At 37.9% G+C, this 25,584-nt stretch overlaps 1 protein-coding gene across 1 annotated transcript in view; it reads right to left on the bottom strand.

Moving 5' to 3' along the window:
* Positions 1–2,473: 2,473 nt before the first annotated feature.
* Positions 2,474–25,584, bottom strand: part of TMPRSS15 (transmembrane serine protease 15) — a 179,006-nt gene continuing 155,895 nt past the window's right edge. Inside the window, exons 23-26 of the mRNA XM_004711306.1 lie at positions 16,198–16,379; positions 14,430–14,525; positions 9,022–9,161; positions 2,474–2,629 (exon numbers count right to left, since the gene is read on the bottom strand). Of these exons, the coding sequence (XP_004711363.1) occupies positions 2,474–2,629; positions 9,022–9,161; positions 14,430–14,525; positions 16,198–16,379 (574 nt within the window). The remainder of the gene's footprint in view (positions 2,630–9,021; positions 9,162–14,429; positions 14,526–16,197; positions 16,380–25,584) is intronic.

The following is a 25,584-nucleotide window of genomic DNA, read 5'->3' on the forward strand; positions in this document are numbered from 1 at the left end:
CACATTTGTACATTCATTGCCCTCATCATTCTCAAAACATTTCCTCTCCACTTAAGCCCCCGACATTACAGGGACCTTCTCGGGCTGCCTCTGTGTGTTCTCAAGACTCTAGCTCTTTATGGGAGTAGAAAGTCATCTTTCGGTTGGTGGTTTCAAACAGCAGACCTTGCTGTTAGAAGCCCAAGGTGTAACCGACTAGAAGGTGGTGGCAAGGTTAAACAAAGCCTCTCCTAAAATTCTAGTTGAACTTTTAAAACTAAAGAGGAGTACATAGTTTACTTACCATGGTGTATTCCCAGAATAAGGAGCCACGGTGGTGTGGTGGTTCTGCCTTGGGCTGCAATCTAAGAGTCAATAGTTTGAAACCACCAAGTGCTCCAGGAGAGAAAGACGGAGTTTTCCACTCAGCTGCAGCTACCGTTTGTGAACGCACAAGGCCATTTCTACCCTGTCCCTCAGGGTCACTCTGAGTCTGATCTACTTAATGGCAGTGAGTTTGGTTTTGAGTTCTTCTTCACAGAACATATTCTCGAGTACATTTTAATCAGTGTTTTTAAATGCAAGTGGATATATAACAATCTTCAGAAAGTAAAAACTAACGACAGACCTTTCAGTCAGCATGTACATGGCAGTGCCACCTTGATAATACTTGGTTGGGGACTGCTAATTTTTCCTCTAAGAGTAAATTCCATTAATTGTTGACTTGGATCTTGTGGTCCTCAACCATCTGGCCATACCTTCTTAAAATGATAGTTTCCCTTTCTTCATTCCTCTACAAGTCTTAGGACTTGACAGCCCATGATTTTCTATGGTGCTTTCTTCCACCTCTTTAAAAATCACTCCCGCTTGTCTGGTGGTCACCAATGTCCCCTTCCGAACCATCTGGAGCAATCCTTTCTTCCCAGTATAGTTCGTCTGATTTTTTCCTTCAGGCAAATCCTCATGAATGGGTCTCTGCTTTCAGGGATTTCACACCTTACTCTTTCTTCTATTATTTTGACCTCTATGGACACATGTAAGAGTCCTGGTGATGCAGTGGTTAAGGCACTTGACAGTGAAGGGACATATCTACAGTTGACATTCACCAACCACTCTCCTGGAGAAAGACCTGTCTGTCTGCTCTGGAAACATGTCCAGCCTCGGAAACCCCCTGGGGAGAAACCGGTTCTATAACACGGCTGAGTCCGAATCGACTCCACATTGATGGGTTAGGCTGGGTTTTAGAGCACGTGCCAAAATGTATGTGAGTTTTTGTTCGTTTGGTTTTGCTTCATGAAGAAAAAAGTACAAATTTTGTCCCCCTAAACACATTGCTGGATTCTATGTGATAAGCTAGGTTGAGGTTAATACTTACTCTGGAAATGATGCAATAACTTAAAGCTGTGAGACAAATTCATTTATTCCACATTTTTGCCCTCTTATCGGCAATCCAACCATGTCTAAGTAAATTTGGCAAACTTTAGAAATATCTGCTGTAACACACACAAATCATGAAGAATGCTTGCAATAACTGCAATCCTTTGATGTGGCTGTGGATTTTGTTTGGTTTCCTTTTGTTTTGAAACTAAAAAATTCAAGCTTCAAATAAATGGGCAGTAGATACAATGCAGGATAAAATCCAGTGACAATGCAAATATCAATTAATTTTACTATTATTTTGAGGTTAAACTTGTGTTTACTTATTGTTTAATTAGATCATCTGAGTAGACTATATGGTTACTTTAGTTCAAACTCTAGGATACAATTTTAATTATTTTTATATGTGTTAGAGACACCCAGGACCTGCTAAATTTGAAATGAGATATAACTAGATAGAAAACTATTGAGATTCTGATAATAAGTTAAGTCAGAAGTGGATAATTTATAGCTATTTATTTCAAATAATCACATACTATGAGCAAAACAATTTATTTCTCTTCTTTTCTAATTTTGTTCAAATTTCACAATGCATATATTTATCTTAAATGGTGTAGCTAGATAAGGGATCATGAAAGGCTTTATTGAAAATATAAATTGTTCCATATTATACTCTTTAGAAATACTAAACAAATAAAATGTTATGTTGATTTCAGTTCACTTGAGTAGAATTAAGTTTTGATGTTACATACACACAAAAATCATATTTGGGAACTTTGCCAGTTCAGTTGAAATTGATACATAACTCTATAAAGTAAGTACTAGTGCTAGGAGTACATTCTTTAAAATAACATTCATTTGAATAAGGAAATTATTAAAAGGATTAGTCAAAAATAATGGCAAAAGAATAGCTTTTACACAAAAAATAAAATGCTTTTCAATTTACTCTATATTATAAAACTTAATTTCATTTTTGTTTCCCTCTTCCAACATTTTAATGGTTTAAGTAAGAATTTTTAAAATTAGTGATTTTATTTTATTTTTTACAAAACTCAATTTTCCTGCTACATAGCATAGAATAGGGAAAATGGTCTGACTTTCTGATTGGTCTAGAACACTAATGTAGAAAATGTTGTATCCATTCTGTGAACTTCGAGACCCGGGCATAAACCCCTGGACGATTAGGCAGTGCACACTGATATCCAAATGACGTCACTCCAGCAAGAAACCACCTGTTGTTTTCTTGGCACATTAACGGTCCTCCTGAATCTCCCTGAAGAGTGAGTGGAAAAAGGAGATTGTAGATGTAATGCCAGTTGATGTACATGTATATTCTTAGCAAATCAATTAAAATTGACATTCATAAGTCATATTTAATTTCAAATCAGTTCTTTATATTCCTAGTATTATCTGAGTCAAGAATGAGCACCCTTTGTTCCTTAGTAAGCAGACAGAGAAACTTCGATATCTAAGAACACATATATTTAACTGTTCTACTGTGCACTTGCAAAGCAAGAGTTTTCCCACATTAATGATGGCATTTGAAGGGGTACTAAGAAATTATCTAACGTATATCAAAAGTGTATACGCCAAAATATACATTAGAAGTCATTTGTTTATTTAAATAGCTAACCTCTAAGTCTCATGAAAGGCTTTGTGAAAAGATAATTATTCCATGTTGGCGTAGTGGTTACAAGTATGGCTGCTAATTGAAAGGTCCGCAGTTTGAAACTACCAATAGCCTCTTGGGAGAAAGATGAGGCTTAAAGAGTTACAGTCTAGGAAACACCGCGGGGCAATTCTATGCTGTCCTTAGGGTCACAATGAGTCAGAAAAATCCACGGCAGGGAGTTTGTCTGTTTTTAGCACACATAAAAGTGATTCCAACTTCCTTGAGCAGCATTAACTTTTCAATATTAAACTAAAAAACCTCACTGCCATCGAGTCAATGCTGACTCCGAGTGATCCCCAGTGGGTTTCTGGATTATAATTGTTTATGCGAGTTTCTAGAAAGAGCTGTCTTTCTCTCACGGAGCTACTGGTATTTTCAAACTGTGGACCATGCGGACCACAGCCCAGCGCAGAGCCACTACGCCACCAGGGCGTTTGCTTTCAATTTCAGACATGAATAATCAGATATGAAAAACTTAATATTTCAGCTGAAATAGGCAAGACTATGAAGAAATATAGGGCTACTCTGCTTTGGAATTGACTCAGTGGCAGTGAATTTTTTGCTTTGTATAGTTTTGTTCATAATGAGGACATCTCCAGTGCTAGAAGCACATGCATTTTCAGAGATTTCCATCAATGAAGAAATATTTTTACTTTTGGAAATGTTAATTACAGTAGATATAGATAGCACTCTTAAAGAGGTAAACTACATGTGTTTTATTTGTACATCTTCATTCTTGCATAATGTAAATAACCATTATTTTTAAAGTATTATTATTTAATGATATAAAATTGACAAATATTTACCCATATTGTGCATTTTTAAAACAGCCTATTGCTTTTTACATATATGAGGATTTAAAGACTGCTTTTAGCTTGTTGTGAGGGGCATGAGGTCCTGATGGTTTGCAATAGCAATGTAACAGCGATGGAAATGCCCAAGAAACAGAGCTCTGTTCTTTGACACATGGAGTCACCGTGAGTCCAAATTGATGGCAAATATTTTTAATTTTTAAATGTTTTTTATTTTAACTCTCTGGTACAATAGAATATTTCACCCAGACTTCATTGTTTTGCAGGAGTGCTTTATTTTAGGGGGGAATATATATGAGAAAAGCTCTCTCTCTCTCTCCTGCACTGAATAATGTGAACAAGCAGACGTTACCACTATTCTAGATGGAGCCAGTATATGTAAGCTATTCGATGGTCTGTGTGATTTTTGCTGTCGTTAGAGGCCATTGAATCAGTCCAGAGTCACAGGAATCCTATGTGCAGCCGAAGAAAACACTGCCGGGTGCTGAGCCCTCCTCACGACTAGTGTGATGTTTGAGCTCATTGGGGCAGCCATTCTGGCAATCCATCTTGTTAAAAGTATTTCTAGTTTCACTGATCCTCTACTTTATCAAGTATGATGTCTACCACAAGGAAAGGCACCTCCTAATGATCTGTCCACAATCCAGGCATCCCGCTGGTTCTGACACTAGATTCATGAACAATCGCTACTTGCCCTTTAATATTATGCTGTCACTTGAAACGATCGAACCAACTCAGACTAGCAATAAATTCATCATCACAATCACCTTCATGTGCACCATGTGCAGATTTTAAATCATTGGAAAGGGGTAGGGCTTTTTCCTGTACTAAAATAAAGCTAAATAAGAGCTGTATGCACCAGTCTAACTCGTTTGCAAACTCTTAAAAAAAAAGGAGCGAATCACATTCAATATTTGAAGATTGTGTATACGTCTTATCAACCTTCCTTTTAAAGAGCATGCTGACTATATTTCTTATGATATAGATTTGTTCATTCTTTTAGCAGACAATTACATATTTTAGAGTTGGATTGACAAATATAATCCCCCTACCCCCAAACAAAACAAAGCAACAGTTGCCTTCCAGTTGACTCCTACTCAGGACGATCCCAGGAATGTCAGAACATGATTGGGCTCCCAAAAGGTTTTGGAAGCCAATTTCTCAGATACACATTGGCAGACTTTCTCCTGCAGTAACTTCGGCTGTATTTGAACCTCCAACCTCTCAGTCTGCACATTAACAGTTTGTACCACCCAAGGACTTCTAGTCCATATAAAAATTGTGAAATAGAATTTTAAAATGTATGAATACTTACAGGCTCAAATGCTATAGGTGACTGAAAAGTTCTTTAAAAGAGCTTTAATTTTTATGGCTGTGAGTTTCTGTTTAGTTAGTTCTGAGTCAGGGCAGTCTTAGGAATGGCGAAATGAAACGCTATTCAACGTCGGCCACCTCCACCATCATTTGTATGTTAGTGTTGAAAGGAATCACTTGTTTACTTTGTATTTTCTAACGTGTTTAAAATGTTATATGTACTCTGATTGGCTTATCTCCTCCCCTCAGCCCTTCTGCAAGGGGATGTCCAATTTCCCCCAGATGGGCCCTGGGTCCCCACTCTGCACTCCCCCTCATTCACAGCGTTATGATTATTATTATTTTTTAATATTTGATGCCTGATACCTGACCCCTTTGCCGCCGCCTTGTCATCTTACATGCTGGTGTGCTTCTTCCATGTGGGCTTTGTTGTTTCTCAGTTAGATGGCCCCTTGTATATCTTCCAGCATGTAGGACCCCAGATTCTGTGTAATTTGACAGCGTGGCACCATCAGCTTTCTTCACCGCATTTGCTTATGTACCCGCTCTGTCTTCAGCACTCGTGTCGGAGTAGGCTAGTGTGCTTCTTCCTTGTGGGTTTTGTTGTTTCTTAGCTAGATGGCCAGTAGCAACGATGAAATATGCAATTTTCCTCTAGTTCTTAAATGCTTCTCCTGCCCCACTACCATGATCCCAATTCTACCTTACATATCCGGCTGGACTGGAGGAGGTGCACTGGCACAGATAGGAACTGGAAATACAGTGAACCCAGGACAGATGAACTCCCCAGGACCAGTGGAGGGAGTGGCGATGGCGGGAGGGTGGAGGGAAGGAGAGGGAGAAAGGGGGAACAGATGACTAGGTGTACATACGGCCTCCTCCCTGAGGGACGGACAGCGGAGAAGTAGGTGAGGGAGACATTGGATGGGGTAAGATATGATAAAATAATAACAATTTATAAATTATCAAGGGTCCAGGGGGGGCGGCACGGGGAGGGAGGGGGAAAAATAAGGAGCTGACACCAAGGGCTCAAGTGGAAAGTGGGTGTTGTGAGAATGATGACGTCAACATATGTACTAATGTGCTAGACACAAATGATGTATGTATGGATTGTGATGAGATGTATGAGCCCCTAATAAAATGATTATTAAAAAAATGTTTTATGTACAATAAGAATACAATATTGATTGCATTAACAAAAATTAAATCACCCAGGACATATTGGGTCAGTTGTAGTTTCTCCAAAGAGCCTGCTAAAGGCTGAGTGGCTCGCTCATGGGTGATCTCTCTCATGGGGAACCTAGGTCAATAATTTCCCACCACCAGATGAATTATGAAACGCCTCTCTTCCACAGTATTGTCATTTGATCAATTGATTTCCTTTCCACACTATCGAGAGATATGTAAGGACCTAAAAAATATGTCAATTCCAAGACTAGATCATTAACTTTAAATTGATTAATTTTTAAATTTATAAATTTCTCATTGCATTTTCTATTTATAAATAATAATAAACATCATAACTTCTTCTACTGAGTCTATGAGGGTAATGACTCACAATTTTTATTTTAAAAAATGGCTGTCAAATTTTAGTTTGCATCAGAAGCACCTAGACAGTGGCCAGATTTCTGATTCTGTTGGTTTGAGGATTTGCATTTGTAACATGTTCCCAGGTGGTGCTGATCTGATAGAGGATGCATGTATGTGTTGCAGTTTGAGAATCAATGGTACAATGGCTTAGTGTTTAACTAATGACTCTTATTTCATTAATAAAGCTGCTTCTATAACACAGTCCTAAGGTCTAACAAAAAAATCATGTGAATATCTAGGGTCCTGATTACTCAATTGTGATAAAAAAATATTACACAGGTATAGTCTTGTATAAGGAATTTCTTACTTGTGAATCAGTAAAATACCTAAACTCTGCAGAAACCAGAGCCAAAATAAGATTTCAGGGCACTGATACAGGTTAAAGGCTTAAAGTAACCCTAATATCAGTAGTATTAGCAGTCATATTGCCTGCCCAGTGTGTGACATATCTATCACAGATTTCCATTAAGTGTAATTGAAGTTTCACAGCTGATTTCCCTCTTGTGCAATAATTCTCTAAATCCCTCCCTGCGTGGCAATGTCTTTTACCTTGATCACACTTTTCTTTTTAAAAGAGAAGTATAAGAACTAGAGAAAATTTTAAGAAAAAATATCCTTTTGATCTTAAATTTGCAAGTGTTCTCCAAAGCAGAATAAATGTAAAACAAAGTTGAAAGTATGCAAGACTTGAGGCTTTGACTTTAGTGAAAACACGCAGATTTTTCTGTGTATACATTTGTTAAAAATGTCTTGTGTCAAGTTAAATTATTATGATACAAATGTGTTAATGCATGTTAATATATATAATTAGCTTGTTTGTACTTAAATAGAAATGAAAGCATGTTCCATTGGTGGAAAGTGCTACTTCCACATTTTAAATTATTCATTTATTCACCGATGCTTTCAGGTTTAATTGAATCCAGTGGACTTTAATGCATTAATATTTTATTAATTTCATAATACTGAAAATATGCCAGGAAATTTATTTACTAAGTTTGTAATGGAAACTGGTAATATTTTTGAATGCTCATATTGATTGGCCCAGGGAGTATGCATCATACCTTTCAGATATCACCTCATTTAAACTTCCCTGTAAAACCGAAGTCACTTGTCCAAAAATACCCAAACCAACTCACTGCCACTGAGTCCATTCTGACTCAGGGTGAGCCTACAGTATTTGGTAGACTGGCTTTTGGGGTTTCCCAAACACTAACTCTTTACGGGAGGAGAAAGCACCATCTTTCTCCTATGAGGTGGCTGGTGGCTTTGAACTGCTAACCTTTTGTTAGCAGGCTAACTCGTAACGACTATGCAACCAGGGCTCCTCCCTAATAATAAGTGTTAAAACTGGGCCAAACAAGAGCAGTTGAAACACAGAGTGCATGCCTTTAGTAACCACTCCACATTGTACCATGACTTAGAGATGATGCAAAATGTTAACAGAATTTGCTTCATATTTTTGGAGTATGTATGGAGTTCTAGTTGTTATGGACACCTAAATTATTATTTCCAGAGAGTAAGATATTTTTGTCTTAAATGATGGTAGCTTTTGAGTAAGACTTATCTCTGAAGGCCATATAGGTCAAAAGTTATCAACAGAAAATTTATTGTAATATTGACATTATCACTGCAGTGAGTTCATGTTATTTCACCTTTGGCATCTTGACTATAGGATTTCTGGAGCTAGGAATATGCTTGGTTATTTTATAGGCTCTTCATTCCCTTCCCTGGCAAGTGGCTCATTGAGAACTGACTCTATTCAGGTGGTTTTCATCAAGAAATTCTTTCAGGTCAAAACCAGGGTTGAAGATTAGAGACTCAAAAACCAAATTGGCAGACACATCTATTTTTAAAATCAATTGAAATGTTTTACTTAATGTTTGAAATGATTTGCAAATAAATGCTTCCAGATAAGGTGCACAATCTCTGGGCTAACCCCAGGCCCACCGCTCCCTGGTTTACCTACCGGCCTCATTCATTCATGTTTACACTTTATGCCTAGTTGCTGAGAGCATTTAATTTGTAACCATTACTCTTAATTGCTACTTTTGTTCCTAATGCTCATATCCACTCAGCAAAACCAAGCAAATTGGTCATAAATAAAAGAAAAAGTCTCAGTTGGCAAATTTTCTTTCCCCTTCTAGAATACATGTTTAAAATAATAGGTTAAGCTTATGTGACCTTAATGAGTTATTGCTTCCAAATTATTGTTCAGTATTGAAATCTTATATGACAATATTTTCTGAAAATGTAGTGTGAGCAGTTTTGTATATTTACCTGACAAGAATCGATTCCGCCTGCATCATAACCTGCACATACCATATTTTCTGTAATGTTATACCCTGTCATTTGTTGTTGGCATCTGTCGTTTGATAGAAGAGGAACATCAGCTTCTTGCAATATGTTTGCTGAAGGACCTGTTCAAAACATACAATGCACCCAGCCAGTCAGAAACGATCAACATGTATCATGAATGAACCATCATCAGTCTTATTTATCCCAACATTTCACTCTCATTATCAAGTACTGTGTGTCCGTATAATGGAACTAAATGCTAAACTTTCTACTTTAAAGCACATAATAAACCCCATCTGTAGATTTTTGACAAATGGGTACTGCTTTCTTCCCAAAGGGCTATCAGGAATGGAAGATAAGACGAGATGATCTTCAGGTATTTTCAGTAAATTTAGACAGTTACTGGATTGCTCATGGAGGGTTGGAGTGGGGGACAACACAAAGAGTTTAATTCATGGAAATTAGCAGTGGCTCAGAAATCCATACGGGCTTTTCAGCTGCCACCTGAGGAGGTGCTCTCGTCTATTGGCTTTCAGCTTCTTTGTGGTGCTGTGCAAGTGGCAGGTGCACGTGGAGCGGAAGACAAAGCTCAGATGAACTGTGCCCTGGTCTAAAGGCAATCAGCTTTTCATCCACATCTGCGGTTGAGAGAAAGGAGGCCTTTGGATAGCAGAGTATACTTTCATGCTGTTTATAAAACTACCCATTCACCAAAAGTGTGAGTCTGTTTTCTAAAATACTAATCCCAAGAGGGATGTAAAAGAAGTAAGTACCTATTGCCTGGAAAAAGGTAAAGCCCACTAATTAGCTCCTCTATTTGGTTCCTCAGTAGAGGACGGGAGTTGAGGATAAGGTAGTTCATATGACAGCCGATGTTGTTGCAAAAATGCATCACACTTTATTTCCAATTCAGTGGAATTCATGCCCTAAAAGAAGTAAGGAAAGAAGTGGGGGGTGCGCGCGCGCATGTGTGCATGTGCGCGTGCATCAGTATGTTCGTGTACACACAACTGAGGTGCAAAACAGCCTGCATGCAACTCAGTGCTTTTCAGTGGGTCTTCATGATGCTCAGGGGAAAGGAATGGAAAGATAATGGAACTTGGCCCAGAGTTTCGGAGCACTGCTTACTGGTCAGTTTGCAGAAGGCACGTACGGTGACCATTGCCAGTGTCAAGGAACCAGCATGACCCTGCATACAACTTGGGTGGATATGTGCCCCAATGGCTCTTGCCAGCTGATGCCAACTGCCTGAGCAGCATAGAGCTGACTGACTCCCATAGATTAACAATGAACAAGTATAAGCTAAGAAGGGGAAATAAAGGTTGAAATGAATGGGGTAAGTCAGCCTCTCATTACCATCATATAAGGATTACAAATGGGCCGATTAACTTAAGTTTTACAATAATAAAACTCTCTTCCACTTTTGCTGATTGTTAATGAAAACTAGGTTAGATAGATAATAAAACTCTGGTAGAAGAATGCTTGAGCAAGTCACTTATATTTAATATTTAATTCTCACAATGCATTGCAAGTAGGATACTTTAGAATAGATACATACAAAAACATGCAAAACAATTTCAGTCAAGTTTTATGCTTTGATTGCTTTAATTTAACTAATCTCACCAAAGGGAAGGAAGTAATTCAGTGTAGAATTTTTGGTTTTGATCTGGGAGATCTAGATTTGAACGCCTGGCCAATACACTTTCAATACACTCACCACTTGTCTGTAAGCAGAAGCTCTGAGCCACAGTGATCTTGTTTCGTTTTGCATGGGTTCCCTACAAGGCAGGACCTACTAGGAGAGCAGCTACTAATGACAACACTATAATAACCACTTCATCTTCCCCTGGCCAGCAATAAACCGAGGGTTTTCTTAGATAATTATTTTTTGTAGCATATTCAAATGAGGGGAAGTGGACTTTTAATAGATTAAACAGACAGAAATCATACGAGAAAGTTCATAAAATTCACTAAAATCCCCATCACCCATGAAGAATTTTAAACATGATCTGGTACTCTATTCATAAATGAAATTGGCCTCACATGCAATGATTGCTTCCTGCAGCCCTGAGAGATGTTTTAAATTCAATTCAATACATACCCTTGGTAACAATAAACACATGTAAGGCAAACTTACTCACTTGTAAGATAAGAAAACAAACAAATAAAAAATCCACTTCTTATGAATCAGTCTTAAATTATATTAAAGGATACTTTGTTTTCAAGAGTCTATGTTGTCATACATAGTATTTTATTTTAAAATCTGAGATAGAAAATATAAAAATAATTTTCTCTATAATTTTCAAATTTAATAAATCATGGAACTTTTCAAATGGAGGAAACAAATGTATATATGGTATTTAGCTTCAAGGCATAGTGCTCAGATATTTTGCTGTGTTTTTAAACGTATAATATTACTGCAGTGAAGAACATATGTCAAAATCATCAGGCAAGAGTTTGACTTGGAATTTGTTCCTTCTCTCATGACAAATAAGGATTTTGAGTTGTGAGTGCTTTGTTACTGAAATCTGCAGTCCTCCACAGGATGTTGCACAATTTCATTTCAAATATAATTAGGATTTTAAAACACTATATGCGTGGTTTATTGTGAATACAAAGTCCAGGTCTCCCTACCAGACTAGAGCGCCTTTACTCATTGCATAACTATTATTGAATGGCCAAAATGCTGTCAGATGGAGTATTCCCTGTTTGGAATTCTTTAGCCAATGAGCCATGTAATTATATTTGCAGTGTGAGTAGTACTAGTTTGTTTGTTTGTTTTTTAACTTGTCTGGTTGTTGCTTTTAATAGGTATCTATTCTCTGCATGGCATCCCTGGGCAGTGCAAATGGTTGTGTATGGTTGCCGACTGAGAGGCCTGAAATTTGAACCATTGTCAGATTACTCCAAAAACCTAGCTATGTATAGGCTTATTTGTATTTATTCACTAATCTATAGCAAACAAGTTCATTTTTTTTCGCCACATTAAAGATTTTTGCTACAATGTATTACTGACATCTGTTTCCCGCTCACAACACCTTCCTCCAGAATCAACGTGTCGTTTCAAATCTCGACAGGGACTGAGTACTGTTACCAAGTTAGGCATGGTTTTACTTGTGTTTATTTAGTAATCTGTAGAGGACAGTGTGAAACTGCCAATCACACATAACTAAGTATCTGTGTTAGACAATATGAAACAGTCCACGAGAGATTAGGAAGCATAAATAAACACATAGTTTCCTTGCTTATTGGGTAATCCACTCCGCTTTTGGACCTAACCAGAGGTGCCAGTAAATAAAGGCAGTCAGGTATTCTGATTGTAAAAGGTATGTTATCGAACAGCATTAGTCTTATGTTTTCTTTGCAGTAAAAGTAAATACTCCATTGAAAGGTGGATAGTTAGAGATATACTAACATTCAGGTATGGCCTTATAGTGTTCCAAACCGCAAGAAGCTAGTGAGAATTTTATTGTACAGAGTAAAAAAAGAGCTACATGCATGGGGTAAATGACCAAAAGTTAAAACAATATTGTTAAATTACAATCTTTTTTAACATTAACATTTCTATTTCTTAGCCTGCTGGGCCATGTTGACTGAAATATTCTTCATGGATCAAGCCACACAAATACTCTTTATAAATGTATTTTAATAAGTAAGTCCTAGCACAAGCTAACATCTTGATCCTGTCTCCTTTTGGGTTTTAAACAGTAAAACTTTTTTATAGCAAACTGAACTGTCTCTGGAGATCCACAGAAGCAGAGATTTTAGGCCAACTATAGTTTGACTCAAAATGGAGTTTAATTAAGATCTAGTGCAGTCATTTTAGTCCTGCCTACTGCCTTGGCCTTGAGGTTCGTTTATGCGGATCACAGTCTTGAAAACTGTAGAGTGGTTGTACTCTGCGTTCCCTGGGCCATCGTGAGTTAGAATTAACTTGAAGGCAGGACCAGTGGTGTGAGTGGCAATACTGGGAGGGTAGAGGGCAAGTGGGTGGGAAAGAGGGAACCGATTACAAGGAACTATATGTGACCTCCTCCATGGGGGACGGACAACAGAAAAATGGGTGAAAGGAGACATCGGACAGGGCAAGATATGACAAAATAATAATCTATAAATTATCAAGGGCTCATGAGGGAGGGCTCGGGATGTGGAGGGAGGGGGAAAATGAGGACCTAATGCCAGGGGCTTAAGTGGAGAGGAAATGTTTGAGAGTGATGAAGGCAATGAATGTACAAATGTGCTTGGCACAATTGATGTATGTATGGATTGTCATAAGAGTTGTATGAGCCCTTAATAAAACAATTTTTTTGAAAAAGAAGTAATTTGAAGGCAACTGCTTCTTATTTTTAATTTCTTGTAGTTCTCACTTTGGAGAACATGCTATTAATGCTAGTGAGTCAAGGGTATGGTATGTCAACATTTACTCCTGTGTGTAAAATATTCCCTCTGAGTGTTCCTCTTAGGAGATATAAGAATGCATGGCAAAGCTAAGGTGGACCTGTTCTTATTAAGAGATTTAAGAGAATATTTACATTAAGAAGATTCACTTATACATGTTATAAATAAATAGAGTTTGTACCAATGCACTAGGTATGTTGCTTATAAAATAAGTGTTTTTAATCTTCACTTATGGTCATTTTAATAGATATGTTATTTTAAAGGTATTTATATATCTACTGCTCTGTTATCTAGTATCTTGTGATTGACATTTCTCACATTTATGAGAATAGTATAAAAACCTATCTGACTATTTTGCACTATTTAGTAATGATGTATGTCTGGCGGGAATGAATGCCCCAGTGCAAGACAAGATGGTTTGGGCTGTGTGTCAGCTTGGCTGGGCCATGGTTCTCAGGGGTTTGGTAAGTATGTGATGATGTGATGCAGCAGTTACGTCAGGATGTGGTTATCCTCCATTTTCACATAACGCTGATTGTTGCATAATGACCTCATGCTTGAGACCTAACTATGATGCTAAGTGAGGAGTGGATGTGGTACTAATGTTAGAGGTTGACTTTGTGACATCATTGGACTCCCCTCGAGTAAGGATTATAGTTTTATAGCACACTCTATAACCAGCAACTAGCTGCCACGCAGTTGTTTCTGTCTCAGAGCAACTGTGCTCCACAGGGATTTGAAGACTGCGAGCCTGGGAAGGAAGAAGAGCAGGCCTTTTGTTTGAAGCTCCTCTGAATGTGTTGTAACCTCTGATCTAACATCTAGTAATTGAGTGCATAGAGATTTTCACCAGCCAGGTACTCCTCAAACACTCTATATGATGTGGAAAAAAATAGAAAAAACACAGTGATAAAGAAATATAATACTAGCATATTTTTATTAATAAGTTTTTCACTTTGGGTTTGTGTATGTGTGTGTGTCTCATCATTTACCTTGATGTGCAAGCCTACCCCAACCAGCAATGGAACAATTCATTCCTGGAGGGAAAACTTGGTTTTCTTCTGGTAAGCAAATAGGTTGTATGTAATCTGAAAAATAAGGCAAAGACCAAAAAACAACATAAACAGACATATAAGTATTTCTGACAAGTTTTAAAAATCAATCATTTTAAATGTTTAACCCAGAAAGTAGGCATTTTTGTTTTCTTCTTGTCAGAACATGTTTTATACATCAATCTTAGGTGAAATGGATTTCAGAACAGCACTTATTTGGTAATGCATTAGGTACCACTGGTGATCTTTTAGGTGCTTCTATTTACTTCCCTGGAGCCCAGGTGGCACAGTGGTTAAAGTGCTCAACTGCTAACCAAAAGGTCAATGGTTCAAACACACACACAGTCTATGGAAAAAGACAAGACATAGCAGTCTATTTCTGTTATGAGTAGAGCCTTAGAAACCTACGAGGCAGTTCTGTTCTTACAAGTTGGACAGTGGCAACTGTCCATACCTCTATGGCAGTGGGTCGTTACTTCCTTGACAGTCCTTGGGTGGCATAAACAGTGAAGTTCAGTTACTGACATAGTAACTGAAAGGTTAGTCGATTGAGCCCACCCAGAAGTGCCTAAAAGGAAAGGTCAACCTACCTGAAAGATCACAGTCATTAGGAATCTAAATTGAATTGATGGCAAGTGTTTTTGTTGTTGTCGTTAATTTATTCTCCTGAATGATCTTTTATAGTGTAAACAATCACTTTATGGATTAATCATTTATGTTTGATATTTAAATAATCAAGGTTTTTTTTGTTTGTTTGTTTTAACAGAAAATAATCCCATTTCTGTGAAAATCTTTGTAAGGGCATTTTTCAGGGTCAGTGAAGGGAAACTTGGGGCAAATACGCTGAAGTTCTTTTGATTTTCGCAATTATCTCCACATTAAAAAAGCTTTTATGCAATTGTTCCACAGGGCATTTCTGGAAACATTTAAAGTGATCGCTCACTTTAAAAACGCTTCCCTAGCAATTTATAAGCCACCTGATATTTATTAAGCATCCCAACCATGAAGACCGGGGATAAGCTTTAAGGCTTACACTGAAGGGCAGCGCTATGCAACTAACCATAGTGATAGTCTACTTTCATCAAATGTTATCAAGTGATTATTACTATGGTAAGTTGCTTGCAGAGCAAACCAAATTCCATGCACGTGGGGAGCACTTTTTCCTAATGGATTGGAAAAGATTTCACAGTAAAATTTGGGTTGAAGAAAGGCTTTCTGGGTAAAGTTCATTCACTGGTGCTGTTCCTGCAAGTTAAGCATTTGAAGAAACTCTTCCACCCACTAATCCAATGTCCTTTAAACAATTCACTACACTGATAACTTTTTGCTCACTGTACTGTAAGCACACATGGTTGTCTCCTAGCTTATATCTGGCTCTAACCTTGGTGGCAGAAGGACGATCATTCTTTCACTTCAGAAGTAGAGCGATTGTGAATAATAACATGACCTATTTTCTCTGCGCTTTCCTTTCATGTTTATTGTTGTGGAAGGCGCTGAGTTCTATTCTACTAGGCTGACTAGAAAGTTAGATTGAAACACCTTTTTGAAGACAATTGAATGTTTCTCTAGATTTATACATTTAAAATTAAATTATTTTATAAGAAATTATCCACATGTATGAGTTATTAATGATTAATATTGTTTATAATCAAATATAATTTTAAATTTAATTTGAACTGATTAAGCACTGAGAAGGTATTCAGCTTACCTGTGTAATTCACTTTAAATTCAAGGTGCATCATAGCAATGTCATTGTCCTTTCTTCGTTTATTGTAGTGTGGGTTTATGACAATTTGATCTATCTGGCGGGTTACTATTTGAGGAGAAGTCAGATTTGATACCATATGCAGGCCTAAGACGGCTTTCCAATTAGAAGGCTGTAAATTTCTCCTGAAAATTATAAAGATATTTAAGAAATCCTCTCCATTCAACTAAAGTAGGTTCCAGAGACCACCATGATACATATTTCAGAACCATTTTCTTTAGTTTCTTGATGACTTCTATTTGAAAAATAATATTTAATAGCAATGTATATTGAAGCATTATTCACAAGAGACCCAGGCTAAACTAAAACAAAACATATGGCACTGAGATATAATCCATTAATATGGCCCTCTAGACTTAATTCCTTACACATGCACTATTATGTATTTTATGCCTGTGGCTCATAGCAATCCTGTAAGACAGAGCAGAACTGCCTCTGTGGGTTTCCAAGACTATATATCTTTTCAGGAGTAAAATGCTTAATCTTTCTCCCTCAGACCAGAGGATGGTTTCACACTGGTGACCTTATGGTTAACAACCCAAAGCGTAACCCACTACACCACCAGAGATCCTGCTGCATAATTACAGGATGACACAAAAGGTTAATGTGCTTGATTATGAGCCAGAATGTGATGGTTTTAGTTCGCCTCTAAGGATGCTATTGGCCAGAATGAACTCTATGAAAGTTTATAAGAGTTGCTTATGGCTATAATCACATTTGGTGGACATTCTCTGTTACAGTATTAAGGTGGAATGTATCTTTTTAAATGTATCTTTAAACTCTATTATATTAGAGGATGTGCATTAAATCACCATCCTTTGTTTCCTTGGAAGTATAGACTGCTAAAATAAAAAACCTCCACCACCATCAAAACCATTCATTCATCTGTGTATGAGAACCATTTTGACTAGAGAGAAAAAACTCAGGATCATTGATTGCATGTTCCAGATCTCTGTCTGAAGTGGTAGCTGTTGAGATCAGAGGCGCCAGAGACTAGGGAACAGAGACAATTGGATAGAACAATTATTGTTATGTGAGCCCATTGGTACAGCCAATGTGTCGATCCATGTCCTTAAAGGTCATCCTCTGTTCTACTTTCCTTACCTTTACCAAGCATGCTGTCCTTCACTAGAGACTGATCACTCCTGAACATATGCCCAAAGTGCGTGAAATGAAATCTCACCATCGTCCCTCTAAAGAGAATTCCGGTTGTATTCTGACCCAAATTCCAACATTATTCTTTTTAAAAATGGAAAATTCATTACCAACTTCATATGGAAAGAGAAGAGGCCAAAGATAAACAAAGAACTTCCCATAAAGAACAAAGTAGGAGGTCTCCACTAGCTGACCTCAACTTAATACACAACCACAGCAGTCAAGACAGCTTGTTACTGGTATAATGATAGATTAAAAGACCAGTGGAAGGTGGGCACCCACTGGTATGATTTTTAGTTCTTTGATGCCTGATAACTGGTCCCTTCTACACCTCATGGTCAGACAGGCTGGTGTGCTTCCTCCACATGGGCTTTGATGCTTCTCAGCTGGATGGCCGCTTGCTTATCTTCAAGCCTTTAAGACCCCAAATGTTATATCTTTTGATAGCCAGGCACCATTAGCTTTCTTCACCACATTTGCTTATGCTCACAATTTTCTTCAACAATCGTGTTGGGAAGGTGTGCATCCTGAAATGCCAATTTAATAGAACAACGTGTTCTTGCATTGAGTATGTGCTTGAGTGGAGGCCCAATGTCCATCTGCTGCCTTAATAGTAAACCTATAAATATATGCATGTAGATCTGTTTCCCCACACTCTTTTTTTAAATAATCATTTTATTAGGGGCTCATACAACTCATGCACTCTTATATAGATATACTTACATATGTACATTCCAGTCTTTAGACCTCTATAAATACCCTTTGTCACCTACTTCTTTCCTCTATTTCCTTTTACTTTCCTCTTTTCTCACTATCACCCTCAGCCTTCATTTGGGTTTCAGTAATTTCTCTCAGTTACATGCCTTTGCTGAGTCCCTACCAGGCCTCTCACACCCTCCTTGCCACTGATTTTGGATCACTTGTTGATCCCCTGTTCCTGGGTTGGTGAGCACCACCTTCTTACCCCCGCCTTCCCCTCTCCCGAGTGCCCCAGAACCATTGGTCCTGTTGTTTTCTCCTCCAGATTATTCATGCAGTCTATCTTATCTAGATAGATCTGTAGAGATAATAATATGCAACAAGAATAAAGCCATAGCAAGATAGGCAATGAGTGAGAACACAGCGATGACAACAAAAAGGAAACCAATTACCTGTAGAAGAATAAATTAATTAAAAGAAAAAAATTTTCAAAAGAAAGAACAACCTGTAAATAGATCAAGGTCTGATTTTGACCTCTAGGCATGTCCTTCAGTTGGGTCTGATGGGGTACCGTGCTCTGGTACGATCACTGAAGACAAATGTGTGTATAAGCAAATGTAGTGAAGAAAGCTGATGGTGCCCGGCTATCAAAAGATGTAACATCTGGGGTCTTAAAGGCTTGAAGATAAACAAGCGGCCAACTAGCTCAGAAGCAACAAAGCCCACATGGAAGAAGCACACTAGCCTGTGTGACCACGAGCTGTCCAAGGGATCAGGTAACAAGCATCAAAGAACCAAAAACCATTATCATTGTAAATGTGGGTGAGTGCAGAGTAGAGACTCAAAGCCCATCAGTAGGCAACAGGACACCTCGTTACTGAAGGGTTGTGGGGAGGAGATGAGCTAGTCAGGGTGCAGGGTAGCAACGATGAAACATATAACTTTCCTCTAGTTTTTAAATGCTTCCTCACCCCCCCCTCCCACTATCATGATCACAATTCTACCTTACAAATCTGGCTAGCAACTGATACAGATAGCAACTGGAAACACAGGGAATCCAGGACAGATGACCCCTTCAGGACCAGTGGTGAGAGTGGCGATGCCTGGAGGGTGAAGGGAATGTGGGGTAGAAAGGGGAAACCGATTACAAGAATCTACGTATAGCCTCCTCCCAAGGGGATGGACAGCAGATAAGAGGGTTGGGGGAGACGTCAGACAGTGTAACATATGACAAAATAATAATTTATGAATTATGAAGGGTTCATGAGGGAGCAGGGAGTGGGGAAGGAGGGGGGAAATGAGCAGCCGATATTAAGGGCTAAAGTAGAAGGCAAATGTTTTGAGAATGATGATGGCAACAAATGTACATATGTGTTTGACACAATGGATGTATGTATGGATTGTGATAAGAATCGTACGAGCCCCCCAAAAAATAATAAAAAAAACTACAGAAAGGAAATAGAGAAAATAGAAATAGAGAAAAACAAAAGACCAGTGGAACTGGACAAAATCCAGAATAAAAGCTTCCACGCACAAGGTGATCTTCAGAAAAGGATCAAAAGCACTAAATGGAAAAGGCACAAGCTCTTCAATCCAGGATGCTGTCATTTCAAGGTGCCCAACATCTGTCATAAACCACACCTGGAAGATCTGATACAGAAACCTCACTAAGCAAATTGGCCTTTGCTGCAAAGTTACCTGTTACCTGTAGCAGATTTAAAGAGCTGACTCACTGCCCTGGACTGAAGGCTGAAACTCCCTCGTGTGTAAAGAAGCAGATGACTGCTCTCCCAAGGTTACGAAATCGGTGATCATCGGACATTTGGGTAGTAACTCCTACTTTGAGCACTTCCGGTGGATGGTGGCCTGAGACTACCATATATTTACTATCCTAATCCTCTCCCTGCCTTCTTAAGATATGTATTAATGTGGGAGACATGGTTCTGCCTTTCGAATGTATGTTATTGAAAGTTTTGTCTTATCAACAGCCCCCATTGCTTGTGTAAATACCGTCCAGTCTCTTAAGAGTTTAATTTGTACAAGTGAACTATTCATGTACTGTGACCTGAAAAGTTGGCCTACACATGTACAATTTTCTTTTCTCAACAATGTTTTAAATTCTATACCACTGACTAAATCAATCATACTCCAATAGAATTACCTTATGACTCAGGAGATGAGTTATAATGTCCTCTGTCATAAAATGATAATAATGTTTCTAAAATGAATCAGAGACATATTTAAACCATATATGAAGAGTTGTGCAATCATCACCACAATAAATTTCAGAACATTGTACTCATTGTTGCTAGCTCCCCTTTTCCACTTATTCTTCCCTGCCATGACCCCAGATAATCATCAATCCAGTTACTGTATGTATAGTTATCAATGGATTGGGGGTATACTTAGTTTTAACTCTGATCTAAGAAAAATTACTTCTATGGTGTGGACCTACTCTATTTTTGCCCCCATGAAAAGATCGCTGAAAATATGGGTACTATACCAAAGTGTAGTGAGGAAACCAGGTGGTGCCCAGCTGTCAGAAATAATAGTGTCTGCGGTCTTAAAGGCTTCACTTAAAACATGCAGCCATTTAAGGGAGGCATCAACTAAGTCCGTGTGGAAGAAGCACACCAGCCAGCGTGATCCAAGGATTGTAAATGATAGAATCCGATTTCAAAGCGGGGGAACAGTATCAGAGTTTAAATTGTGAATACCCAGTTTGCAGAAGGGGCTGGATGACAGCAGAAACCCAACATCCTTTTGCAGGGTCCCACACTGACTAAGCCTCCAGTGAACATCCTCGAGCATCATCCAGCGATGTGAATAGCCTTGCTATCAACAGAGAGTAGTGTGACGTCTATTACGGCAGATGTAGTAGGTTAAAATGTAACATGTTATAATTTGATCTCCCTTTGACCCACTTAAATGTTTTTCATTTTTTAATATTTTCTGCTTCTTTTTAATTAAGGTTTTTCTTTGTTCAGTTTTGTCATTGTTGTTGGATTTTAAGTTTGTTTGCTTCCTGTTGGTGTTTTGTATGATTTATGTATATGAAATCCAGGAGAGGGAAATACAAAGAAAATAACTGGATTAATATTTACTTCAGAGCATATCAAGGGAAATGGGGGGAAATTTGGAGATAACAACTATCAGTAGGAGGAGAAACTATTATCAGATTTACTTTGGTGATAATCTCACAACTTAATATGATTGAACTATTAAATTGCCTGATATGTAAATTATATGCTAATAAAACTAATAAAAAGAATAGATACCAATATATATCAGAGGTTAATAGGGGGAGGAAGTGATGGGGAAGCATTATTTAGGAAGCAATGAGTTTTTGTTTATACTGATAGAAAATTTCAAAATAAATATAGGTAATAGCTAATTGACATTATTAATTTAATTACTCCAATCAAAACCACTCACTTCCATTAAGTCAATGCAGTGGTATAGTGGGTTACTTGTTAAGGTGCCAAGCACAAATCAGCCTTTTGATACAGCTATGTTCTTAAAGGAAGAAAGAGAAGGCTTTCTTTGCAGTCTTGGAAACCCATAGAGGCTAGTCTACTCTCGGGCCACAGGGTCATTAAACATATTTTTAGCAACAATAGAACATATTCCTTGAATGACTTAAAATTTTTATTACATTATTGAGGAAACTTTAATTTAGTACTAACATTCTTCTATCAGATCTCTGAAACAAACTCTTTTCTCTAATTCTAAATTGTAGTTCTCAACTCTGGTTATATATTAGAATCACCTGAAGTGTTTTTAAAATAATATTCCTCCCTGCCTGCTTCTACTTGAGGAGCATGGACTAGTGCATGGGGATATTTTAGAAATGATTTTAAAAATTAAAGCTCTAAGTGTTACAGTAATGTGTGGCCACCTTTGGCAACTAGTGCTTTATATAACAAAATGTACAATGGAGATTGTGACCTCTCCCTACTGTTTCTTCAGATAATCAGTAGTGAATGGAAGTAGAGAGCAATATGACATTTAAGGAGCCACTGAATTCACATAAGCTTAAGGTAAGAAATAAAACATATATATATATATATTTATAGATATATATATATATCTAATGTATGAACTTCATACAAAGTTTCCAAAAATTATATATGATGAAATTGAAGGACTCTATATCGACAGTGTTGGCTATAGATAATGTTCTGGTGATGGCTAGCCAATGTGTGATTCAATTGGATGATATATCACAGCTTAAAGTTCTGTAACTGCACCATGCGCAGGAATAAGCTGTATCCACTGAAAGACTACCATGGCTGTGCAGTGTAGGAAGTTGAGGAAGACTTTTAACTCAGTCCTCATCAGTTGGAAATGCCTGGGTTGCCTTGACATTTCAAATCATAAGGTGCAAGTCACATATAAAAGTATAAAAAATCATAAAATTATCCCAAATCTGCCAGCACACCTTTTCATGTATTTATTCATTTACCATTTTGTTTCATTGCTTAAAAGATTATTTTATTTAAGGAGCCATCATCATAAAAGTCTAGTATCCTGTAAGCATTCACTGAAAACCACACATCCAGCAAGTAGCCTCTGTCTAAGCACTACATGTTTATGAGAATCAGTGGTGGTTTTGAATTTGCCAGAAGCACCGACTTCAAGAGTGCCCACTTATTTCTTCTGAAAAATAGACACATATAGTTACATGCCTGCTCTCTTGAGAGTTTAAACATTAGATACATGTGAGAATAATATTGCTGATAATGTTTATAATTTGTTATATGAATAAATATTATGCCACTGAGATAGTATTACATTTGCCCATGGAACAAAAACCTATCATTGAATACTATTTTAAAACATATTTAATTACTAAAAATGATAAAGCTTCTAAATGTATTCTACATGCTTTATTCAAAAATAATTATATTGGATATTTGGGAAACTATTTATTATAGATCAAATCAATGTTAAATTAAGGCAACACAGAAAAAGAGAAAACTCAAATTCTTATCTTTTCCTAAATGCTATACATATTAGGAAGAAAATAAGACAATACATTTGAATTTTTGAAGAGTATGCCTGTGATTCTTATGAACAATGAATTTTAAAAACCACTAGCTATCACTTCATTATTCCAAGCTGTTTTCTTTCTTTCTTTTTTTTGAAGCTATTAACATTTTGGAATAAATGCAAAATGGATCCAAAAGGAGAAATAATGACACTATGTTGCATGTCAGTCTAAATACTACTGCTGAAATCCACTTTACAAGGCTCTTTGTCTGATAATAGGGCTATCCAAGTGCCTATGTTTCTAAAATCATTTTATTGGGGGCTCTTACAACTCTTATCACAACCCATATATGCATCCACTGTGTCAAGCGCATCTGTATATTTGCTGCCATCATCATTCTCAAACTACTGAGTGATTATAGGACATAATGACAGGACACAGCGTCATTATGGGACCTAACAGTGGTCTTTTGGTGTGCATTGTGCTTGTGGTGGAAAATTTAGGTGCATAGACAAGGACACTGCATATGATGGATCTCTGATAGCGCAATGGCAACGTGCTAGTTAGCAGTCCAAAACTACCAGCAGCTCCTGGGGAGAAAGAGGAGACTGTCTACCCCAGTAAGAGTTGCTGTGTAGGAGACTCACCGGGGCCGTTCTCCCTTGTGCTTAAAGGGTCATTATGATTTGGTTTATTTGGATACTAATAAGCACAACTGCTAATATGAGAGAGCTTGTAAGTAACACACAAATTAATAATCAGCATTTTTCTCATTATTTTAAAGTATCCAGTAAGTAACTAATATGCAGACTATAAACTGTGAAGAATAAATACATCTACTTCCACCTACTGTTCTAATTAGACCTAACTTATAGCTAAGCAAATCTGACACCTTCTTGATGTGTTGCAGTATTATTATGGTACTGTATGAAGAATAGTCTTCCTAATATTTTGATTTCTTCAGCACCTGTAAGTGGCATGAGAAGTAGGAGATATCCCTTCAACAGGATCTTGTAAGGTGCTTTTTCACACCCTTCTCCACATACCAATTTGTGCCTCTGTATGAAAATTTTTACCACAAGCACACCACACATCAAAGGACCACTGTTATGGCCTATGGAGATTCTGGAGCCTACCTTCAGTGGAAAACAGGTTGAAGGACTGAATTTATAGCCAGTAATTTTTAAAGTTCATGCCTCATAAGAATCACCTGAGTGCTGTTTAAAAATTCAGACCCAGTTTCTCCTTCCAGAGGCTGAAGTGGGATCTAGGAACATGAGTACTTTGTAAATACTGTTACCATGAGGACCGATTCAACATTTTTGTAACTTTTTTGTTTACCTAAAAAGGAGGTGTGAGAGAAGGAATTATTTCCCCACAAAACCCATGTCCAGTTGCAATCTTTTTTATTTGAGATGTATTTGAAGATCACAAGATAAATCCATCCCCCTTTTAGGGGAGATACTTAATTGAATCACTAGCATCCTTGTAAGAAGAGAAGACACAGAGAGACACGGAGAAGAGGGCCAGGTGAAAATAGCAGCAACATTGGAATAACACATTTAAAAGCTAAGGAACACCAGGATCAATGACAGCCCAAAGAAGCAGCCCTCAGAAGCTCGCTCAGAGCAACCAGGGCCCTGCTGACACCTGGATGTTAAACTTCTACCCTCTAGAGCTGCGAGAGAATAAAGTTGTGTTGTTTTAAACCATTTAATACCAGGGTATTTGTTATTGAAATTCGAGCAGCCTAATATAGAAACCATTAGAAAAATCCGTTGCGATTTAGAGATGTGACATATATTGTTAAGACTTTTTAATATCAAAGATGCTTCATCCTAGCAAAGCAGGGAAAATCTGGTAGACAGGAGGTGAACAGAGAAGTGTGGAGGAAAGCTGTTTGTTCCTTAGGCAAACAGAACAGGACGGCATTTCATAGCCCAAGGTCATGGAAAAATGTTGACAGCTCATCCCGAGGAGCTGATGGAAGCAGCTGTTTGTCCATTTCTCCACCTGAGATAAAACAGATGCTTGGCCTCCTATTCTCTGGCCAAAAAAAAAAAAGTAGAAAGCAGCCACTTGAAAACTAACCAGTTTTTGCTTTTTTCCAAAGCCTCATCTTCTCCTCTGCCTTTGAACAGCCTGCATTAATGAGCTAATACCTCTTTGCATGCCTCAAGAATTGTAAACTTCCCTTCACGTAATCTTGGCACATGCATGCTGGCCACGTGACCTAAAGCCTATATAAGCCTTCCCCTATTAAAGCTCTGGACCCTGGAGCTTCTATACTGCAGGGACCCCCACACTCCATCTGCATCTGTCCTCTTATTATATACTTTCTTCTTGCAGTTCATACCCCACTCGAATCTGTTCACTTTGTAAGATAACAGCCAGCCTCTACATTATCTTACAGGGTAGGCATAAGGCACTAATCCCATAGAACAGGCAAGGCCAAGGGTCACAGGGAGGAGACGAGTCAGTCA

This window comes from Echinops telfairi, unplaced genomic scaffold (assembly GCF_000313985.2).
Source record: "Echinops telfairi isolate 266 unplaced genomic scaffold, ASM31398v2 ScPeMD7_7469;HRSCAF=8507_0, whole genome shotgun sequence".
In the NCBI taxonomy this organism is placed as follows: Eukaryota; Metazoa; Chordata; class Mammalia; order Afrosoricida; family Tenrecidae; genus Echinops; species Echinops telfairi.